The following is a 21,661-nucleotide window of genomic DNA, read 5'->3' as shown; positions in this document are numbered from 1 at the left end:
TCCCCTGGAAACACTTCAGTTGTGTTGCTGTGCATCTGCAGCATGTTTTTTTAATGTGTTGTGTTTAGGGGTGGGTACCGAATTTGGTACTTTTACAGGTACCAGGGTTCTGTCATAAGTACCGGGTACTGATTCATGTAAAATCAAAAGGTACCCTTTTTAGTTACCTATACACATCCTTGTGGCACTGTAGGCGATTTTCCAAGCTGGACATGAACACGGCATTGTAAGATTATAAATTTAAGAATAAACATGTTAAATTAAAAAATAAAAAAATGAACCATGTAAACACAAAAAAGTACAGAAAAACTGGTACCGTCGAGTACCAATACCGTTTGCCAGGTGCCAGGAATCGGTACCGTATCATTTCACATTTGAAAGGTAGCTATCTCTAGTTGAGCTGTGGTCTTTGCAGTGCGTTTTCTAAATGCTGCGCAGGTGTTGTCAAATTGATGAAGATATTTTCTCTATTTGCCTGTGTTTTGTCTTTTTGCACGTGCATTTTTAAGTTGCAGCTCAATGAGCTCTAAGGGCCACCGTACGAGAGTGGATATGTGAGCTGTTGTATGATATGAGTATACATGTATGTGAATTGTTGAAGCATGTTTTTGCGCAGCTCGGAGATAATTGGACGAAGTGTTTGTTTTTCTGTCCTCATGAAACCTTTACTCACCATCCAGACAAAAGCAAAACTCTTATTTTGGTTTCCATTTCGGCTCATCACACCTCCAGAAAAGCTGTTTATTGCATTTTTACCCTGGCACACCATCAGCTTGGATGGCCCTCGCAAAAGGCAGCGCAGCAGGGGAGAAACTGCAGATGGAATAGAGTGAGCACCCTGGGGGTCCTCACTGTGCTCTATGAGTGAGGAGAGGAGGAAAAGAAGAGGCCTCTCTTGTAAAACGTCTCTATTTGTGTCTAAATGACTGGTGTGGCAGCACTTCTGCACTACTGCTCTGCTCCTGCTAACACAGACCCATCCACACCTTTATCATATGGAAGACATTATGGAAAACACTTGATGGGACACTTGGATGCTCTTAAAGGCTCTCCTGTTGCTGTGATATACCTCTCCAAACACCTGTAGGGACCTCGTTCCAAAACTCAACAGGGAAAACTATCAAAAAAGAATAACTTGGCCTTCTTTAGTCTAAACAGTTTTGGGGTTTTCCCGAGCTCTGAATCTGCCAAGTAAAGCTTCGACCCTCTTCTTAAGGGGCCCGTGTGGTGCTTTAACGTCCTGCTGCTGCTGTTTTTGTGTCTTTCATTCCTCGTGACAATACAATCCAGTTGAGCCAGACGCCTATTTATCCATCCAGTCGGCTTTAGGTCTGGGTGGGCCTGCCAGTTCGCCACAACACACACATAAACAGACAAATCCACACACGCAGAGGCGCACAGCGAGCTGCCTACCACGGTGCTAATAGTAAGACCGGTTTGCCAATCCAGTGGGGAAATTAAAGGGAAAAAAGAGAGGGGGCGAGGGGGATGAATGTAATTCTCAACGACCTTCGCTTCACCGACTCAAATGTATTAGCCTGCCTTCTTTCTTCAGGCACAGAGAGAAAGCAATCCGCTAGTGTCAAACAAGAACATTAGCCCTCCTTGCAAAGCCAAAGAGAAGGCGACAAACCACCGGACTAACAATATAACACTTATATTGCCTGAAGCTTTCCCATGGATATAATCTGTCCTCCTTCTATAAATGTCTGCTTGATATGGTTCCACAAAAGCAATACAATCTGAGGCAACAGAATAACCCTGTGACAGACTGCATGAGCCTCGTACAATTGGTTAGATTTCTTAATCAGACCATTTATAAGCTGTGGAAACCCCCCAGAACAAGAGCTCTTTCTTTGCTACCACTGCCTTTAGTTCAGCTCGCAGACAGCGAATGCCCCGCGCCGTTCTCAGACGTTTCTCTCTCGGCGGCTGTCCCAGTATAGACCCAAAACATGTCACCTACAACATGTCAAAACATCTCTGAGTAACACAAGAGGAAAAGCCCCAAACAACAGACATGGGACCGCTCTGTTAGGCCCCAGGGACTTAAGAGGGGAACGGACTGAGTTGTCAGCTGTCAGAAAACTCGGGGGCCACAGATTTCATGTGGTAAGGAGTCCCGGTTAACAAACTGTCACTTGGGGCGCCGGAAAAACATCATTAACGTTTGGACAAGGGGGCACGAGACAAGCTGATCCTAGCCTGGAGGGGACATACCTCACTGAAATGAGAATCTCCCATCCCCTCCTTCACTGCCTCCCTTTGCATGTGACGTTCATTAAGCAGCTCTACAATAACAGGCTCTCTCTCTGCTTGGGCTCAGGCCAGCTGAAATGACACCCTCGCTGGCTGGCCTGGACTCACCAACGGCAGTAAACCTGCTTCACATCTTAATGTCCTCAGCTAAAGACATTAAGCCTAATTGATTTTCCAACAGTAAGATTTTCATCGACGGTCTCATCATCAGAGCAGAAGCTTGACCATGAAGTCTGAGGTTTATTTTAGCCCACGGCCTCCCCGCTGCTGTGTCTCCACTTTTGGATCTGCAGAAAATTACTGCAGGAGTTGAAGTCCTCAGAGCGCGGTAACCCACCCAGCGGGATAAACCACCAACCAATCAGAGCTGATGGGTTCAGAAGTGGTTTGTTGTCAGCGAAGGGGAGAAAGGCATGATTGCTTTGCTCACCAGCACGCTGCCACAAGGATGGATGGAGAGAAAATATGAAAAAAAAAATATGATGGATGAAAAGATGGATATTCTCCCGCCCAGCCTGCACAGCTGCACCCATCCTAGTGGCCTCTTTGGGTGTCACCCCCACGCGGTTACCCTCAGCTCGGTCATATTTTTAGATGCGGTGGCTGTTTGTGATTTTGCGGCAGCCTTGGTAACACGTTTGTAAAGCATATTCGCTTTCCTGAACAGCAATTATCATTAGCATTGATGGATTTAGCGTGCCTCTATCCATTAGCTTTCCTAATTACACTGTCGAGAGATCTGCTGTCGCCAACAATCAAATTAATGAATTTGGCTATTTAGGCTCAATTATTGCATCCCCCCCTCCCTCTGCAACACACACAATAATCCTTTATTTGGAAACATGAGCACAGACTGACAGAGGGGGACTTCTGCCCCTGGGGGATCCTTCCTGCTCTGCATAGAGGAGGGCTGAAGGTGGAGGACAACAAGCAGGGGAAATAAAACCACTACAATAGCTCCTACTGTTAGCATGCAGGCTAACCCCCGACATCACCTCACATGTGAGGCCTTCTGCCCTTTGACCCCATACCGACGCTCGAGTATGTTCAGCTGACTTGTTTCTTGTTCCCCTGGGTGACTGGGACACGCCTGCAGGGCCGACGCAGAGCCGGGCATGTTTTCAGTCATCCTGTTATGAACACTTTGACCTTTTTCCCTCATTAAAATTGCTAAGCATGACAAATAGGTCACAATAACCTGATTAAAGAGATGTAAATATGTGTCAGTGGTTGAAACAAAAGAAGCAGTGCTACTTCTCTTCAGGGGGGTGGACACAACTGGGTACACCAGCAGATTTTGAGCTACATTTTCGACAAAAGTCAGCAAAGGTTGGATTTTATGATGTTTGGAAAGTTTGACAAAACAGATTCATCTTCCACCTGTCCTAAGCCCAAGGACAGTCGAGCACAAACACTGTTGTTTGTCAGTAAATTAAAGGAAGAAGCACAACAAAAGTGACAATAGTAGACAGAGAGAGGTGGATTTCAGAAATGGAGAGCCTATGTGTTGATTTGTGGTGACAATATACGGCTGTAAAGCACACAATCACACTGACAAAGAGGAGCTGAAGAGAAAGAGCTAGCATGTTTAGCTAAACAAGCATCCTGTCGTCTGCCATGTTTGTTTACAGATGTGAAGTTCTGAGAGTGTGGACTTCGGTTGTCTGGTTGTTTGTTGTTGGTGTGTTACATCTATTGGCATAAATATGGATAGTGCAACCAGTGCAGGTGGCCCAGACGCCGTGAGGGGCCCATGAAGGGAAAAAAAAAAAAAAAAAAACAGCTGTCCAGTATTGCCACAGGCCCCTGTTTTTGTGAATGGAATAGCTTGGGCCGGGTCGGTAAGGCAACGCTGAGGGGTTTATATGGAACAGGAAAAGTATCAACCGGGGCCTACCATCATGATGTTACACTACTGGTTACAAGTGTGTTTAGCGTGTTGTGCTGGTCATTGCTCTCTACTCCACTCAACTCCCCATAAGAGCTAAACAGTCAAATGTGTCACTATACATCACCATACATCAGGATGGGTCTCTCACATTATCAGTAAATCTGTAGGTTTTACAAATCTGGTGCCAGCCTTAAGTCATCGGTCTTAACCCTTAAAGCCTGTCCCATCAAAAATCAGCCAGAAAATTTAAATTTTCTGGAACTATGATATTCATTAACCCTTTTGACAAAACCCATAAAAAAATATTGCTTTGTCATTTTGTTAATGATACATTGTCAAATCACAATTGATACATTGGGCAATTTTGACAACTTTTTTAGCAAACTTTTTAGTAAATATGAATTATTTTAATGCAGGAGATACTTGTTCTAAAACATAAGTAACAATTAAGTTGTTATTCTTGACGCAACTTTTCAAAATTGAACAACATTTTTCCTGAAAAACAACAGCGTGTGAATTATTTCATGAAAGTAGCCATTTTGAAAAGGGGCAAAATACAACTTCAGCTGCCTGTAGTGGAATGATAATCCTTAAGGGTTAATTGCACCTTAAATTATTAATAGTATGACTGTTTGTACCAGTCAAGTCTTCTTGGTGAGTTTGGAAATGACAGCATTTGATATAAAGTGTAGAAAATTTACAAAAAGGCACAGGGGTTTAATTCAGGGTATTTATGGGTGTGTTTTCATTAATGTGTATGTGTCAATGTAAACTGATGGGCTTTTTTGCTTTTATTAGACAGGGCATGTGGTGGGTAGGGGGCATAGCTTAAGATTAGACTTGTAACAGATATGATAAAGAATAAGGCCTTATTACTTGAGGTTATATTTTAACCCATGAGCTGAAACAACACTTTTTGGTTTGACATTTAAACTGCATCTGTTTAAAAAACTCCATAGACAGAGGAACTTAAAGCTTTTTGAATGTATTCTGATACAAAATGTTTTTCAGTATTTTTCTGAAATGGTGCAAAAAGGAGAGCGACTGTTTCATTAAACCAGGAAAATATCTCAACCTGAGGAGATTGCAGAGTTTTCAAGTTTAAGTCAACATTATATCTGTGTAAAACATGAGCAGCAGTGAGCAGAATGGGATGGCAATTTGAATACAGTGAGAATGAGTAATCATAATTAATGAGGGAACTGCCCATGGCAGAATGGAAACACACATTTAGCATTTTTCCCGCTCGGCGAGCTTTGGATATGAAAATGCTTAACAAACAGGGGAGCTCTATGTGCAGCTCAGGGTGCAGATATGAATATGCACATGAAAATGTGCTCAGCAAATAGACTAACCAGCCCTTTGGACACATTTCTAAGAAACAAGAAGAATTTTAACCACAGCTCTTCTGTAGTCGAGGTATCATGTGAGTTATAGACCCTATTACGGAAAGTTTTTCAAAGCCAGCATTTACAAAGGGCAAAAGGAAAGGCAGGGAAAAAGGTATAAAGTCTGAAAATGAGGAGAAAGGAAGCCAATATGAAGGAAAAGATGAAAAGGTCTGGGAGTTTTCTCAAAGACAGACGAACCAGAGAGGGAGGGAGAGGGAGGGTGAAGAAGCACTCCAGCCCATTTCTGGGGCCATTACAGGAGGGAATGGCTCCCATTTGTCCCACCTTGACATTTGAGAGGATCTCTGATTACACAGGAGAGAGGGGCAGGCAGAGGTGAGCAAAAAGAGAGTCCTCCACAGGGGTCTGTGGCTCGCTGAGGATGATACACCATAGTTACAACAATGAGGAGTCAAGGGTAAAAATAACAGGGCAGCGGGAGAAAGGGCCGATATGGCACAGCAGGACTGACGCTCTGACTGTCTTTTTAAACACGCTGTCCCTGCCATGCACCTTTCACCTACATATCCCCAGGAGGCACCTACAGGGCTCAGCGGCAGGGGCACAGAAAGAGCTTTTAGGGAGGGAGGGGGCATATGGCTGATTTATCTCAGTCTGCTTTCATGAAACATAACCTGAGCCTGGTTTATGTTTTTAAAAACTAGAATGCTTGTTCCTGACATCTTCTATGACATTTTCTTGGAAACATAATCTAAAAATGATTCTAACTTCACTTGACAATGTGAGTGAGATACACATTTTCTATGTTTAAGAAGATTGTGAACAGGTCGCGGTGCATGCACTGAGGGAGGATGTTGGAGGGAGGAACTCATCCATGAGAGAACAAGCAGACTCCAGAGAGGAAGCCTCAGCTGGGATTTGAACCAGGACCCTTATTGCTTTAGGGCAGCAGGGCTGACCACTGCACAAACTAAGCTGTGTGAGGTTTTAACAGGGCTTCCAAGTACTTTTTGGTGGACAGGATACTCAGAGGGTTGGGAACAGGAGCTGCCAAACAACATTAGCTCAGCTTAAAGTCCTTCAGTGTTCTCTGCTCCTAGAAAACTCATAGTCATTAAAACTGAGGTAGTAACATCTCTGCAATTTGTATTTTTTACGAGATATCCTACGACTTTTGTAGGGGCTTAATCTCCTTAAAATGCACCGCTTTAATCCCAATATTCCTGACTACTGCATCAAATGTATGGAAGAAGTTGGTACCCTGCTGCCCTGCATGTGGAGCAGTCAAAAACTGGAGACATTCTGGGAAAGGTTCTTTACTTAACCTTAAAGCTGACGGAAAGGATTGTTCAACTGGGAGCTAAGATATGTTTGTTGTGCATACACCCTGAGGATATTCCAGCAACTTTAAAGGAACGTAAATAAATTAATTTATGTTTGTTACAAGCTAAACATGTAATCGCCTTAAAGAAAAAGGGGATTCAGATACCTACTACTGGCCAATGGATTACAAAGCTGTCATCTAATCTGGCACTGGAAAAACTAACTTACATGGCAAGAGGAAAGATTGAGGACTTCTACATGATGTGGTCTTCTTTCACTGCAAAAATACTGAAATCATAACAATTGTTTTTGTCTTATTTCAAGTAAAAGTTATCTAATTATAATTGATGTGTGCTACATCCAACTTATCAGTCCAGAAAAATGTCTTGTTTCAAGTTATTTAAATACAAAAATGAGGCCTGAATTGCTTGTAACTATTAAAAAAAAGTCTGCCAATGGAGCAAGAAAATTTGCTCTAAAGTTGCTCGAAACTAGAATATTGTCTTCTCTTGTTCCATTGGCTGATTTTTTTTACTTGTTACAAGCAATGATAAGTTGAATGTGGCACATATAAAGTACAATTAGACAATTTTTATATAAAATTAGACAAAAACAAAAATTTAAGTTTTTTTGCAGTGTTCTTGACCTTCACGAGTGACTTAAATGTGTTAGCTCATAGAACTGGACAAGGACTGTTGCAACCGCCTTTGGGTGGGTGACCAAATTATGGACTTATGATACACTGAGTTGATGTTTCTATTAGGGATGCATCGATGTGACAACTTTGGCCAATACCAATATCAGATATTGATATTTTTGTAATGGCCTATAACCGATATATATCGATATCAATATTGGTTGAAAAACAAACAGACAAAAAAATAACAATCTGAGATGATGTGTTGAGGTAGTTCAGAGAGAAAGAGCGGTGCAATCGTGAGAAAAGGCGACCATGGAGAAGATCAAAAGATGGAGCGCCCGGGATGACAGGATCAAAAAAGTAAATTTTGTCTGTTTTTTGTTTAAAAACAGGAAGAGAGATATTAACAAAGAGAGTCCACTCTTCTCAGGTAGTTTTGGTGTTTACATAGTCAGAGAAAACAATATCATTTGGGTCTTCAAAGATCATTCAAAATGCCTCTGAAAATGCAGGCAGCTAATGAGTAAATAGCGGCCAACTTTTATACATCAATACTGATATTGCGACCAATATGTTGTGTATCCCTAGTTTTTATAAACATTTTAACATTCTTTGAAATGTGTATATTTGCTCAATATCCTGCACATACGGATTTTATTAACAATCTATTTCATTTACCGTAGAGCTTATTAAGAGTGGCAGGAGGGAGGGATAGAAGGGTCTTTGTTGTTTCTTATTTGAGCTGTTGTGTTCAACAATACATGTTTATTTAAATGGAAAATTGATAAACAAATTGGAAAAAAAAATCCTCTTTAAATGTACAGAATTGGGATTCGGTGTGTGTAAACAATATCCATCATCTCAGACTTCACAAGGTTTACATTTAGATAATTTGGGACTTTAAAGCTTGAAACACTAAAAGACTAAACCAGTGTCCCCTTTATTCTGTGTATGTCACAAAAAGAGGATGCTTGTTAAGGGGACAGACTATTAAAGGATATCCTGCTCATACATGTAGGATGTGCATGAACGGGATCTGAACCACATGACAAGAAGAAACATGGAGAAAATCATCAACGACCTTGAGCCAGTGACCCACTGAACTCCACATGGGACTAGCATTAGCCAAATGAGCGCTACATATCTTCACATTACATGGGCAGAAAGCAGAAACCCCAACATCATGAAGTGGCCACAGAATGAGAGGAATATCTAAACGTTATCATCTCTTGGCTCCTGATGCTGTGAGGAGGTAGCACTGCTCCCCGCTGGGTAATGGGCTGTGTGTGCAGGGAGCATGCAGCTTTCAAAGAAAGCAAGAGGAGCTCAGGGAATGAGGAAGAGGAGGGAGGAAGAGGGGGGGAGTTTAGTCTGAGGTCAGCTAGAGGTAAAGCTTTTGGGTGCTGTTCAAAACTCTCATCTCCACAATGGGCAGGAAGACGGACAGAGTGTGGCGTGGGTGGGGTTGGAGGTGTTGGTGCGCTCAAAGGAAACAGACTGGTGAGGCAGATAGAGGAGCGGTGTGGAGGCATGTGAGTGAGCGGCTGATGGAGGGAGTGAAGGAACGGAGACAATCAGGAGAAACAGTGCGGGCAGCTGATAGAGGTGGTTGGCAAACAGACGCCAACACAAACCCCGCAAAAGGTTCGGCGGTGTGAAGCATGCTGTCTCTTTCACTCTCAGATTGTTTTACATGGTTCTGCAGCAGCGAGGAAGCTCGGGGGCAACGCTGGTAATAACTGCTCTGGGAATTATTCAATTAAACAGCCAGTCCAACCCCTTAAGCATTCCCCCTCCTCTTCCTCCTCTCTCTGTCCTCCCGGCCGGCTGCGGAGGCGGCTGGAGGGCTGGGGGGTCAGAGAGCAGTCTGGGCCGGACGCTCATGACCCGGTCAGTTGGCTGCACAGGCAGTCTTTTTGAGAGGGGGCAGGGAGGGCTGTGAACAGGCCCTGAGAGAGTGTCATGAAGGACTCAGATTGTCCTCTTGAGTGTTTACACTGTGCACAAACAGCCAGCAGCAACCACACCTGACCTTAAACCACACAATAACCTTGAGACATGACAAGTTATTTCTGTTTTTATCAGGAAGGGGAAGAAGAATGGTGATTAAAATAAATAAAGGAGACTTTTTACAATAGGCACATGTTTGTGAGGGAAGCCAGTTGATCAGTGCACGCCAGATTGTCTTTGAAATGTGGATCAGCTCTTGGAAGCAGTCAGTAGAGTTTGAAACCACATCCTTTATTTCATTCTGACGGCTGCATTGTTCTCACTGCGTGCAAAGAAGTCAGATTTTCCAGTGATGCAGCACTTTGAGAGCCAAATAAGGCGTGCTGCGAGGGCCACATGCCAGGCGGTGCATCTCTTCCATGGTGCTGGGCAGAGAGGTTGAATGCTTGGCTTTACAGGTCTGATCTAAGTGCTGATGGGCAGCCAGCTCCTGCCAACATTTGGAGGGCAAGGTGACTCTTCCATTTACTGGCCCTACAATCAAACTTTCCTGCCAACTTGGAGGCCGTTTGTCCAGATTTCGCCCTGTTTTCTGCTGAAATCCCCTGAGAGGTTGTGTAAGTACGTGTGGAAGAGAAGGGCCCTCTTGTCACTTATCCGTGTAGGCAGGGGTCAACCTAAAAAGGCTGGACAGGCGCCAGAGGTACAGGTTGCTAATAACACTTCCAGCTCTACCCCACTGTGATAATGCAATAAAAGGTTGCTGTGAGGCTGAATTTACAGTCCTTTCTGACAATTACTGCCATGCAACAAAGGAAGCAACGCCGTGAGAAAAAAATAATGCTATGGTGGCTGCAGAGGAAAAGAAAGACCACAACTAATGTCGCCAATTTAGCGAGGAGAGATCAAGCAAAGAGCAGACAAAGCCAGCAGTTGTGAGTGGCTCTAACTCAATCAGAGAGCAGTGGGGAACCGCCCCATCAATCACTGTCTGCTTGCCACCCCGGCCGAATCACGCCGAGTTGAGTGGTGGAGAAACACCAGCGAGTCGACAGCCTGCTGCGCGTGAACACAGTGACCGAAAATGACCCCTGGGGATCCGGCGCTCAGACAGGAGGGTCTTGTGCTTCACTTCCCACCTACCTTCACTCCTACTCACTGCAAACAAACTTTGAGCCTCCTTCGGGACTCGCTTGATTGTTTGAATGAGGAGCCCCATGGTCGAGCCCCTCCCCCCTCCTGTCCCACACCTCTTGTGGATCTAGGGCAACAAACAGGCAGCACAGGACCACGGACACATCAATCAAAATCACAAGCTCCATTCAAGGTTAGACCACTGAACGAAACGTGTCTGACAAGCCTGGACACGGCGTGCTGAAGTGTCCGGAACGCCTTCATCAATCCAGCCAAACCTCTCCTCTCCTTCCTTTCCTCTCTGGGACATTTGGAGAAGTTAGAGCCTCTACCCTCACAGTCACTTCTTGTTGTTTTCCATACAGCCTCATAAAAGGAAGAAAAAAAAACAACAGATGAAAACCTGTTGCTAATTTTATTACACCAAGCAGTGAGAGGGGGAGACGGCGTTTATTGCCAACTGTCCTTTGGAAACAGAAACACATAATTGAATCAAAGCCTCAGCGTTAATGCTTCTTCACCGATGCTGGAAGGGAAATGAGAATGAATTTCCTTACAGTGAATAGATGCAAGACGAGATAGATGCTCAGAGAAACACCGAGTGTTGTCCTCTAATCACGAGTCCCTCCATATGGCTCCTTCCCTAACAATCTGCTCTGGAAGAAAAAATAAAAGAGCGTACGACTGACATCTCTGAGCTGTGCTGGCACAGAGAAACTTCCATGTAGGGAAGCTTGTAGCGGATGGTGCTGGAAAGAAAATGAATAAGAAAATAAGAAAAGGAGGTTCAGCAGCTGTGTGCCAGAATCAGCTTAGTGACATTGAATCCCTGGCAGGAGCCAGTTGCTCACACCCACATCAAGATGAAAAACAAAACAAGCAGACACGTGAGACTCTGTGATGCTTTTGTGCCGAAGCAGATATGTGACAAAGGCTCGAAATCCAGTGGTTTATTTATGAGCACCAGCTTTGTCTCTTCCTCCCTCATTCCTCCTTTTTCCTACTCCTACGCTGTGAAGTGGACCGCCCTCCCGCTGCGAAGCAGAGTGGCTCGCCTCCCGGTTGTGGTCAGGTTGTGCATGAATCAAAGTGGTGACAGAGCAGCGGGGAGGATGGCAGATGCCACGGCCAGAAAGCTTTTCAATCAGGCTGCCCTTCCAAGCCGCGGCCAAGGTGAAACACTTCAACGGCGAATGAAAAAAAAGACCCTCAACCCCTCAGTCACCTCCGTACGCCACACACCAACTGCATGCATGCAGCACACATGCGCAGACCTACTTTAATCCTGTTCATTAGCCAGGGAGTAACCCCGCGTGCTTGAAACAGATGAAGAAGAAGAAGAAGAGGAGCAAGAGTGAAGGTCAACAGCTTCCTGATGTAGCTCCTCTTTCTTCTGTCCCGTCTTTTTTTAACCCTGAGATAATTAACAAGGTGAACACGGAGCACTTAACAGCGCTGCCTGAAAAAGCTCACCTGCCAAGCTCCCCTCTGAACGCGGCAAATAGGATGATGTGTTGTAAATAGAAAATTCAGACGCTGAATGCTTTCCCCTGGAAGTTTTATCATGCTGACAAAATAAGGTTTGGCATAATTGCAGTGAAGTGCAAACAAGATACATTCAAAGTAGATTGCTCTTTGATACGCTGCTGACAAGCTGGTTTTTCAAGGCGTGATGTTGCAATGTAATTTTGGCTGTAATTTGATTTCCATTGTTCTGTGCTGTGGGAGTCTTTTTGCTGTGAAAAATAGCAGGTGCATAATTTCAGCTGCTTTTGTCAAACCTGGCGGTTAAGAGAAGCAGTGACGCCCTGCGAAGTTTTTATTTTGCCGTGCCTGTTTTGTTTTGTTTTTTCTTCCTTTTGAGGCGCTGCTTTGAACTCTGCCTGCACAGATGCTTCTGTGACATGTGCTTTGAAAAGCTGCAACACATCCACAACTGAAATAAATCTCCTCTAACAGGCCGTAAGTATCTCCAACAATCCCCGTCACTCCAAATCCCTCGTCCCCTCCGCCCCCAAGGTCACAGCACTTCCCTTCTTTAAAAGCCCCTGAAAGTTCCTGATGCATTCCTGCCTTATTTATTTTCCTCCATGACAACTGCTGATAAATGGTCACTTGCTAGACTTCTCCTTATTTGCCCATGGTTGCTTTGCAGAGGAGCGTGAGAGAGGTTTTCAGACCCAGAGAGGAGTTATTGTCCCTCACGCTCCAGCTTTGAAGCTCCACCGCTCTGACGTGCATGCTTCACATGCTGCTCAGGTGGAAGGGCGACGTGGGAGTTAAGGGGAAGAGCACGAGCATGGACGTTTTCCCTGAAGCCCTCGCTGACCTGCACTCTCGCTTCAGAGAAACAGGTGGCCCTCTTTGTTGGAGCGAAGTGAGCGGGATTCCTCCTGACAAAGACAGAGCCAACTATAGATCCAGTGAAGGATGAAACTCCTCTCCTCTTCTGCCAAGCTGCTGTTAGTCATCCCTGGAGTCCATGCCTGGTCAGGAATGCCAGGAGGAGCAGGATGTCTATTGTGGAGGGTACACAGTAGAGAATGTTTGCCTTCCCAGCAGGGCCTGCAGCTCCACGGGAGCAGCTCAGCAGGGAGTGGAAAGGGGCAGCAGGACAGAGAAAGTAGGAGGGTACAATTAAAAAGAGGAAAAGAGCGCTTTCCCGAAGCTTTGAGTTACAGGCACGGGGAGGTAGGGGGGCTGGCAGACTTTTTGAAGCGTGGCGAGGCAGGAGGCTTTCCCTGACTCTCTCCTCTATCTCACACACACAAAGGCCTGCTTGAGAAAGCATTCTTCAAATATCTCTGCTGCATAGTACCACCCTGCTATACATCTCATCCGAGCCCCCCTCTGTCTGCTCCACTCACTGGAATTTCTGTGGGGTCCAGAAAAATACAACTCAGACAGAGAGGAAAGCAAAGAGACAAGGGAGTGCTGGGACACAGGAGACAGGCTTTCTCTCTGTTTTGAACTCATCTCTTCAGCTCCCGCAGAACAAACAGAGCAACACTGACCGGCTGACTGGCTGCGAGGGATTTCAGAGAGCCGAGCTGAAGGAGGAACTGTTTTTTGGTTTGGTCAGCAAATCCGAGGCCATCAATGATTCATAATGTTGTCAAGAGTGTGCATCATGTCTGTAGAAAGTTGGTTCTTCTTTTCGAGTCAGCAGAAGAGGAAGAGATGGAGAGAGCATCCTGCAGCCAGGGAGGGAAGATTGTACACAAAATCTGCTTTCCTCCCACTCCTCAACCTGTCTGCCACCTGCTAATATTCAGATTCACTAAAACGTCCATTTTCCTTTTTGAGTACAAAGCATCCTCAGTCGGGAGACCCTGACAGCTGTTATCAGATCACAGAGAAACAGAGGCTGCGTTCACAGAAGCATATCTATTTACTTCAGTTATTTCAATAGAGCTTAGCTTGCTCATTCCACTGGTTTTCAGAGTTGAATTGACTTCAAATATTTGCCTTGATGCGGGCCGCGCCTTCCCTCAAACTTCATTAGCTGAGAGAGCAGCGAGGGCGGCCCCCTGAAACTCCACTCTGTGAAAGTCTACATCGGTGCGTGAAAGGTAAACACGTTCTGCATTCAGAATCGCAAGGGCTCACTTAGTCTCCTTATCTCTGTGATGAAGTGTTTTCCTCCCCCAGCTCTCAGGATACAGGCCTCTGCACTTCCCCAAACAAACCTGTCAAGGGTAGCGCACACGTGCAACAACACGGCCGCGGCCGGGCTGCAGTCGGCGACCCTGTTTTTTTCTTTTTACGAGCTCCACTTTGAGTGCTTCTTGTATGGTTTGCTGATAACAGCCGTGTAGAGGAACATGTGGTGCATGTGTGTTCCATTTACCCACTAATTAGATTGCAAGGCAGTGCACTGAAGCATGCATTGTAGCCCCCACCCCCCCGCCCACATCTCCGTCCTCCACCCACTCTGCCAGTCCATCAGATAAGGAAGCCATTCTGGCTCTCATCAGTTTCCATTATGTAAGGGCAGAATTGGTGAGTGGAGCTGCGACAGGGAGTCTGATGGCTGCGACACAAATCACACCCAACTTCTGTCTTCAGATGCATACGTCACTGTCTCCCCTTACTGTAACTAGGTTAGCTGTGACACACCATGTCAGCGGTTAGCATAATAACCGCCATCAGAGGTATAATTTGAAATTATAAGAAAAAAAAAGGAAACAAGATTTTATTTCATGGTTTGCCTTGTCTGGATGGAGCTACACAAGGTGGAATATATTGTGAAGTGGAACTAAAGCACCATGAAAAGCACTCCATTAGAAACATTAAAAATGAAACGGTACACCGAGTTAAAAATAGGAAAGAGGCTGTGGGTCAGGTCGACCCCGTTTCCCCTGCTCTACACCACATGAATCTGAGACTTCCTCTAATTTCCAAGTCATCACAAGCACGTCCTCCTGACTCATGGTGAACAAGCCACTGAACAGCTATGACCCACAATCTGCTAATTTAGACCCTGCTAATCTGTAAACAATACATCACTAATCTCAACCCAGAGAGAACTTCCCTCCTCCAGCCTGTGAGGGATGGAGTTATTTTGACTGCACATGTTTAGAAACAGGAAATTCATTCCTGACTAATTTGATTAGCACCAGCATTGTTACTGCCCTCCTCCTCCTCCTCCTTCCCCCTCCTTCTCCTTCTCTTTCTCTGACTGTGGATCTTGAACGGTTTAATAGTCCCTCTGGTGTTGAAATCTGACCCAAAAGAAGTGTCAAGGAGCATCCAGCCTTCAAAAGACAGCAGTATTCAGCCGGCCATAAATCTCTGACGGCAGTGAAGAAAGGTTAAAGAGGGACTGAATCCGGGATTAAAAAACGCCAAACACCGCAAACGTATACGGAGAGGCCGTTGAGGGAGCACAAAAGAAGCACAGGGTCCAGGTTTAGGGTGGAGCAAGGATACAGTAACAGGATCCTGCAAAGCTCTGTTCTCTCCCGAGCCCTGCAGCGTAAACAAACAGCTGAGACAGAGCAGGGCTGAGGCACCGACACACGCACAAAACCACAGTCACACACACACACACACACACACACAGTCACACACACAAAGACAGGCAGGCAATCAGAGCGAGGCAGTCTGCCCAGGCAAGGCTCACCTCAGGGCACACACACTGACACACACTCATCACATTACTGTCTGTCTCTGGTTTCATCGGCTTTAACTATCCCTCTGACAACAGGTTAGCCTTTTATTGGAGGCAGCAGCTCGTGGCTTACAAGTCAAAAAGAATCCATAACTAGCTGTCAGAGGGATCCGCTTCAACAGCAGAGTCACTTCACATCTTTAAAGGATAAAATCTAAAACAGCTGAGTCAGATCATGTCCTTTGTTTCCCACTGATTGGGTAAATGAATGAGTCTTATCTTTGAATGTGACCCTTTCCTGTTCTCTGTCAAAGCATTGTTTAGGATTTCTAAAGGAAATCAGACATAAATACATAAAGTCCAAGACTCTTGTTGGTCTTTGGAGCAAATAGTGCTCTCAAATCCTTCTGCAGAAATATGGCAACTCAAACTGATATAATACCCTGATGACTTCATCCCATGAGCACAGCAAAGTGAGGACATTCAAAAAGCAGCAGACAGGGTGAGACAGCCCAGTGTAGTGTAAGAGCAGGAGTGCACTGACACCGTTTCAGTGAGCCTGCGGACACTAGATGGAGCAGTTTCATGTGCAATATGCACAAGGGAGCGGGGGCACTATACACACACACACACACACACACACACACACACACACACACACACACACATACATAAGCGCCTCACAGCAAGACACATGCATGCATGCTTTGAAATATGAATACATCTATAGGTTTGTTTGTTTGTTTGTGTGAACAGCTGCTGCACAGACTTTTAAAGTGCAAAGGTTCCTGAAGTGCAGGCGCGGGGTTAACTGTGTACCTTCAGAGGATTTCCAGACAGTTAATTCACCCACTTTGGCAGAAAACAGGCCTCAAGGCACCAAGATTATTCTCACATTTCTTTTCTTTTTAACTAAATTGGAGTTTGGCCTTAGAGAAAAATTCAGACTGCATGAAAAATTGAGGATTTGGGGCCTATAGCACATCTGTTTTTCATAGACAGCATAAATCACTCTTCACGCAGCCAACTTACTTGCACTCCCGGTCCTCGAGATCGAAATGCGGATTAAAGTTGATGAGGATCCGCTGGTGAGGACCAGGCGCAGATATGACCCACGTGCATCTCTGAGAGGAGGGATAAGACATGGGATATCCCGGCGAGGTGAGGTAGTTGGCATTTGAGATTCTGATGTTGCCTCCACATTTGTCTGCAGAGCGGAGAGAAAGAATTCTTTAAGGAGCGAAAACTCCCACAGATTACAGACAGAACAGCTGGACTGCTCAAACTCATGAGTGTGTTTGTTCAGTGAAAACTGCTTCATTACATTATGGTACAAACTTAAAATGTGAACTTATTAAAAGTTGAAACCAATGTAGAGCCGAGTTAGTAAAAAGAAAAAAGGGTTTAATGGGGCTTAACTGGTTTGAGGAAGTAAATGTAAAAGTTTCAGCACAGACTTTGGAGCATGTTATATTGACAATTGTGCTTTAAGTGTATTAATGAGAATGAAAAACTTTGATTAAACAGATATTAAGGGAGAGTTAATCATATTTTAATAAGACAGGGAGATTTAGATCCGACTGTAATTTAGAAAAAAGTCCGAACAGAGAAGCTTCAGACACAGATTAGTTTTGTTGGAGCAAAAAAGTTGGAGTCATAAAATCTGTTTCTTTAAACTGCCACATTAAGTCGAATTTTCCAACTTTTAAAAGAAAAAGAACTTTTTTTTCAAAGGTTCCTCTTCAAATTTATCTTCTTTGCGCTTTATTATTATTTCTTTTTTTATGACAAGCCTTCACCAATTTGCTGAGTAACCTACGCGCACAGACGTTTGATAAAACAAGAGCGCGAAGTTGAAACAACACTCAAACTGTGAGGACAACAAAGAGAAGTTGTGAGTCGAGAAATTTACGCAGACTTTTTGAACTTCACCACAGCTCACAAACTCAGAGCTCGTTAATAAAGTGCCTCCACTGAGACATTAAACTGATGTAATAATGTTTAAAGGAGTTTAATTTAGTTTGTAAGACTACAGAAAAGGGTCAGTTTAATTTAGAGATTAATATTAAGAAAATCGAAATGAACGAATTTAATGAACAAGTGGTAATAACGGCACTGCTCGAGTACTCGGGGGTTTCATTACTATTAGATGAAGAAAAAAAATAGAAAAAGACATTAAAAGAGGACCTCTGTTGTATAACATAAGTCAACATGGAGTAATAATGTCTTAATCTCTGTAAAAATATCACAAGAGGGGTTTTCCTTGTGTGGGCAGAATGGGCAGGTGAGCGCCTGCGAGTTTGCCAGAAGATCAGCGGAGATCAGAGCAGCCTAATCTCTTAAAAAAATACCAGGATTAGTAGCTTTACTGAGTACATAAAAGCTTATTTATACAGATATCACATGTCACACTTACCGTTTTTGAAAGCCTTGACCACCAAAAGGATTCCCATGAACAGGATAAAGACTAATCCACAATGCATCCTTGTTTCCTCTCCACAAAAATAAAATTACGCATGTAAAAAAAACTCCAAAATTAAACTCCAGCAGGGGTTTCTGTGAGCCGAGTATTCGCTCTCTTGTCTTTAAGTCGAGAAATAAAGCAGAAGTGTCTCTTTTTAACGAAGTTGATCTCAGAGCGGGCTCAGGTCGCTGGCATCCTGTCATTCAGCTCCTGTTTCCTCTCGCCTGTGCCGGCTGCGCTCTTCTCTCCATCGCCTCCCGAGCCATATCCTCACCAAAGAAGCCAAAAGCGCAAGATATACGAAGAAATGACTCCTTTTTTGTGTGCTCGTACTCCTTCAAATGATCAGGCAGTGGGGTAATCCTTAGTGGCTGTGGGAGTGAGCAGAGACAGAAGATGTGAGAGGGTTAGGAGTGAATGCTGCTGCCGTGCGCTCTGGACGGATCCCCTATCTGTCTAAACGCGCTGAGGTTCTGATACAAGAAGGCTACAAAGACGGGTACACCCCTTCCCCGAGACTGTGGCCACTTTGCTTCTATAGGCTCGAGGTGGGGACTTGGAGACGTTGTTGATTGGCTTGATTACTTATAGCCAACCTATGTGAGGGGGAAAGCCCGGTGTCTTTATAAGAAGCGGAGCTGCACACTGAGTCACAGAGCGCCGGCAGTCCGTTAAGTGACATGACTCTCTCTCCTCCTCTCGTTCTTACACACTCTCTCTTTACGCACTTACGCTCCCTTCCCCTCCCTCACTCTCCAACAAAAATGAGCAATACATTAATGGAGCATGTAGTTACCAAACAGGAGTCCCTTCAAGACACATTTCAGGAGAAACACAAAGTCTGAAATCAGTTAGGTGAAATTCTGACACCACATGGCCAAAATCTGACATATTTCTACATTAAACAAGGGTTATTAAAGACACTTTCAGGGTGTTCCTCAGGATGTCAGCCTCTTCTTGGGATTCATTACAAAATCTGACACACTGAGCTACAAAAGTGTCTCCTTTTGTGTCCCACACCAGAGATCCTCTTGCTCAAATAATTGCCAGTCTCCACTCTTACAGGCCCAGTTTGTGTTCAGGGGCTAAATAACAGAAGTGTTTTTTTTTCTCGTCTGTAGTCCTTGTGGAATTCTTTTATGCACCAGTAGCTCTCCAGATGCGCGGACCGTCAAAGCCTGCCCCACAACAGTGACACCATTAAATCTGCACTCTGAGAATTTAGGGGAAATCAATTAAAGCGTAAATTAAAGTAGCCTCCAGGCTGCCCTTAGTGGGTCACACTGCTCAGAAAAGGAACGGAGCAGGCTTGTGTTTAACAAACCTCAGCCGACACGTTTAGTCATGTACAGTGAAACCAGGCTAAGACGTGCAAAACAAAGACTTTGTCATTGTTTCTCATGTTTGTGCTGCTACTGTTTGTCATTAAAGGATTAAAGACTGTCAACAATGACGTGATCCTGTCAGTGACACTTAAATGTGAGAGTAAAGTTATTCCTAAACATGAATTAAACTGTTACCATTCCTGTAAAAGAGTGATATTTTGCCGGATATCTGCCAATAACAGCTGCTACATTCACCTGCGTCTTGAGGACTCGCAACCCCCGCAGACATCCAGCCCTCCTCTCGCGTCTTCCAGCATGTGTGGAGTACAGTGTAAGATCCGATAGGTTTCCCCTAATTCTTTTAAAAATTAACACTAGATCTTCCCAAGAGCCTCCCAGAAAGAAAGTCAAGTTATTTCCTCCCACCCCAGACCCCCTTTCACTGAGCCGGGTGAGAACCAGACCGTCGTCCCGTCCGCGCCTCCGCGCTCAGACGCACAGCCGATGCCCGGAGACACGCTCTCCTCTCCGCAAACACTGCTCTCCTTCCCGCTGATCTCTCCGGGTCTCTCCTCTCGTCTCGCTGCCTTTCATTCAGCGCTGAAATCCAGCCAGAGTGAGAGCAGGGAAATAAAAAAAAAGTCCAACAAATCTCAGAGACTTGGACAGAATATCGCAGCGAAACAGAAAAGTCCTTTATGAAATGATACAAGTTTCTTTTCCCCGTCCGTCTCTCCGTGCGCCACCGCTCTCCGCTGCTCCACTGATGCGAATGCAGAAGGTTTGAGTCCCTGCCAGACCCACACGCCCCCTTTACGAGGGATGAGTACGCGGACGCGCGTGATTGTTATGTGTGTGCGTGTGTTTGTGAGCAGAGGAGAGTGTCTGCAATCGAGATGCAGATTTCACACAGCTGCCTCTCGCTCAGCAGCAGCAGCCTGTAACCTTATCAGGAATTCACAGCAGATAGAAAATGCGCTGACCTGATGGATGCACATGTAAGCCATCTTGAATGAGATATATATTTTATTACGGATCACTAAAAAAAAAAAAAAAAACCTTTTTCTGGTCTTATGGAAACTATAGTGGAACAATTTCTTATGAGTTATAAAAACACGCAGCAGGAATATTTCTGCAAACTCCAGCTCAGAGAAACGAAGTGATTTGACGTTTGGTAACAAAGTAGAAGATGATGCATCAGAAAGAGTGAAGTTCATGCAGAAATATGAATATGAGGAACATGTTAGAGTCAGCGTGTGAGCTGATGCCCTCTTTTCTGGGAGCCTATAGGGGCCCACATGAGTAGTGCTACTTCCCTGAACAAAGACGTTGTTCTTTTTTTTGAACAATCTGTCACACACTTCTCTCTGCACTAAAAATACACACAGACATCTGAACCACCAACAGCATATGCCATTTTGATCATGAGCTTGTCGTTTGCAATGCATTGTGGGTGTAAGTCATGCCACCAGTAAGTAAACTAACAAACCAGATAAAATAGAAGTCTCTGTGTGTGGTTTTGTTCAAACAGCTCAATCATGTGTTGGACTTGGTTTCTCTTCAGGGTTTTAAACCTGGAGGTGGGAGCCCCCAAATTTTAATTTAGGCCCTCCAAACGAATGCAACCACACACTCACATCTGAAAACACTTACACCAGGAAAACCCTGGATAGATTTGAGCCACAGCTGTTAACCTGACAGCTCCTTGGATACGACAGCAGAACGAGCCAAACTTTGGTCAAAACATTCATTCACATTTTCTCATTTTGTGAAACTGTCCAATAAAGGGAACTGGAACTAAAACAGCCCACTTCACATGAACTTGAAAATGCACCAACTCTTCTTCCCTAAAAAACACTCACAGGGCGTCAAGAGCCAAGCCTGACACACACACACTCTCTCACTAACACAGACACACACACGCTGCTCGAGCTCTCTGCTGTTCTTGCTCAATTGACAGTGAAAACTGGAGGCTTCCAGCTGCAGACCTCTATGTTAGGACCCCCTCTGCCCTGTAGGGGGCATCAGAGCTGGCAAGGCTCAGAGGGAGCCTCCCATCACTGCTCCGGCTCACCTTACTGTAATGCCTGTGAGATTGCACGGCTGGGTTTACAAACAAGTGTGCTGATTAAATGTTTTTGCAGACTTAATCACTATATTCAGGCAAATTTCAGACAGACTTCCCATGCATCAGCAGAAACGGCTCTGAC

General features: G+C 44.7%; 1 protein-coding gene across 2 annotated transcripts in view; it reads right to left on the bottom strand.

Moving 5' to 3' along the window:
• The window catches only part of nrp1a (neuropilin 1a), an 89,396-nt gene extending 69,153 nt beyond the window's left edge, over positions 1-20,243 (bottom strand). For both annotated transcript variants that reach the window (XM_074693317.1, XM_074693318.1), the window contains exons 1-3: positions 19,707-20,243; positions 18,079-18,497; positions 16,695-16,869 (exon numbers count right to left, since the gene is read on the bottom strand). In XM_074693317.1, coding sequence (XP_074549418.1) covers positions 16,695-16,869; positions 18,079-18,145 — 242 coding nt within the window. In that variant the 5' untranslated portion in view covers positions 18,146-18,497; positions 19,707-20,243. The remainder of the gene's footprint in view (positions 1-16,694; positions 16,870-18,078; positions 18,498-19,706) is intronic.
• Between the last annotated feature and the right edge of the window lie 1,418 nt (positions 20,244-21,661).

The sequence above is a fragment of the Halichoeres trimaculatus genome, unplaced genomic scaffold, assembly GCF_033239565.1.
Source record: "Halichoeres trimaculatus isolate MK-OKI-2021-1 unplaced genomic scaffold, fHalTri1.1 fHalTri1_scaffold_18, whole genome shotgun sequence".
In the NCBI taxonomy this organism is placed as follows: Eukaryota; Metazoa; Chordata; class Actinopteri; order Labriformes; family Labridae; genus Halichoeres; species Halichoeres trimaculatus.
The sequence above is the reverse complement of the archived record's forward strand: the minus strand, read 5'-3'. Positions and strand labels throughout refer to the sequence as shown.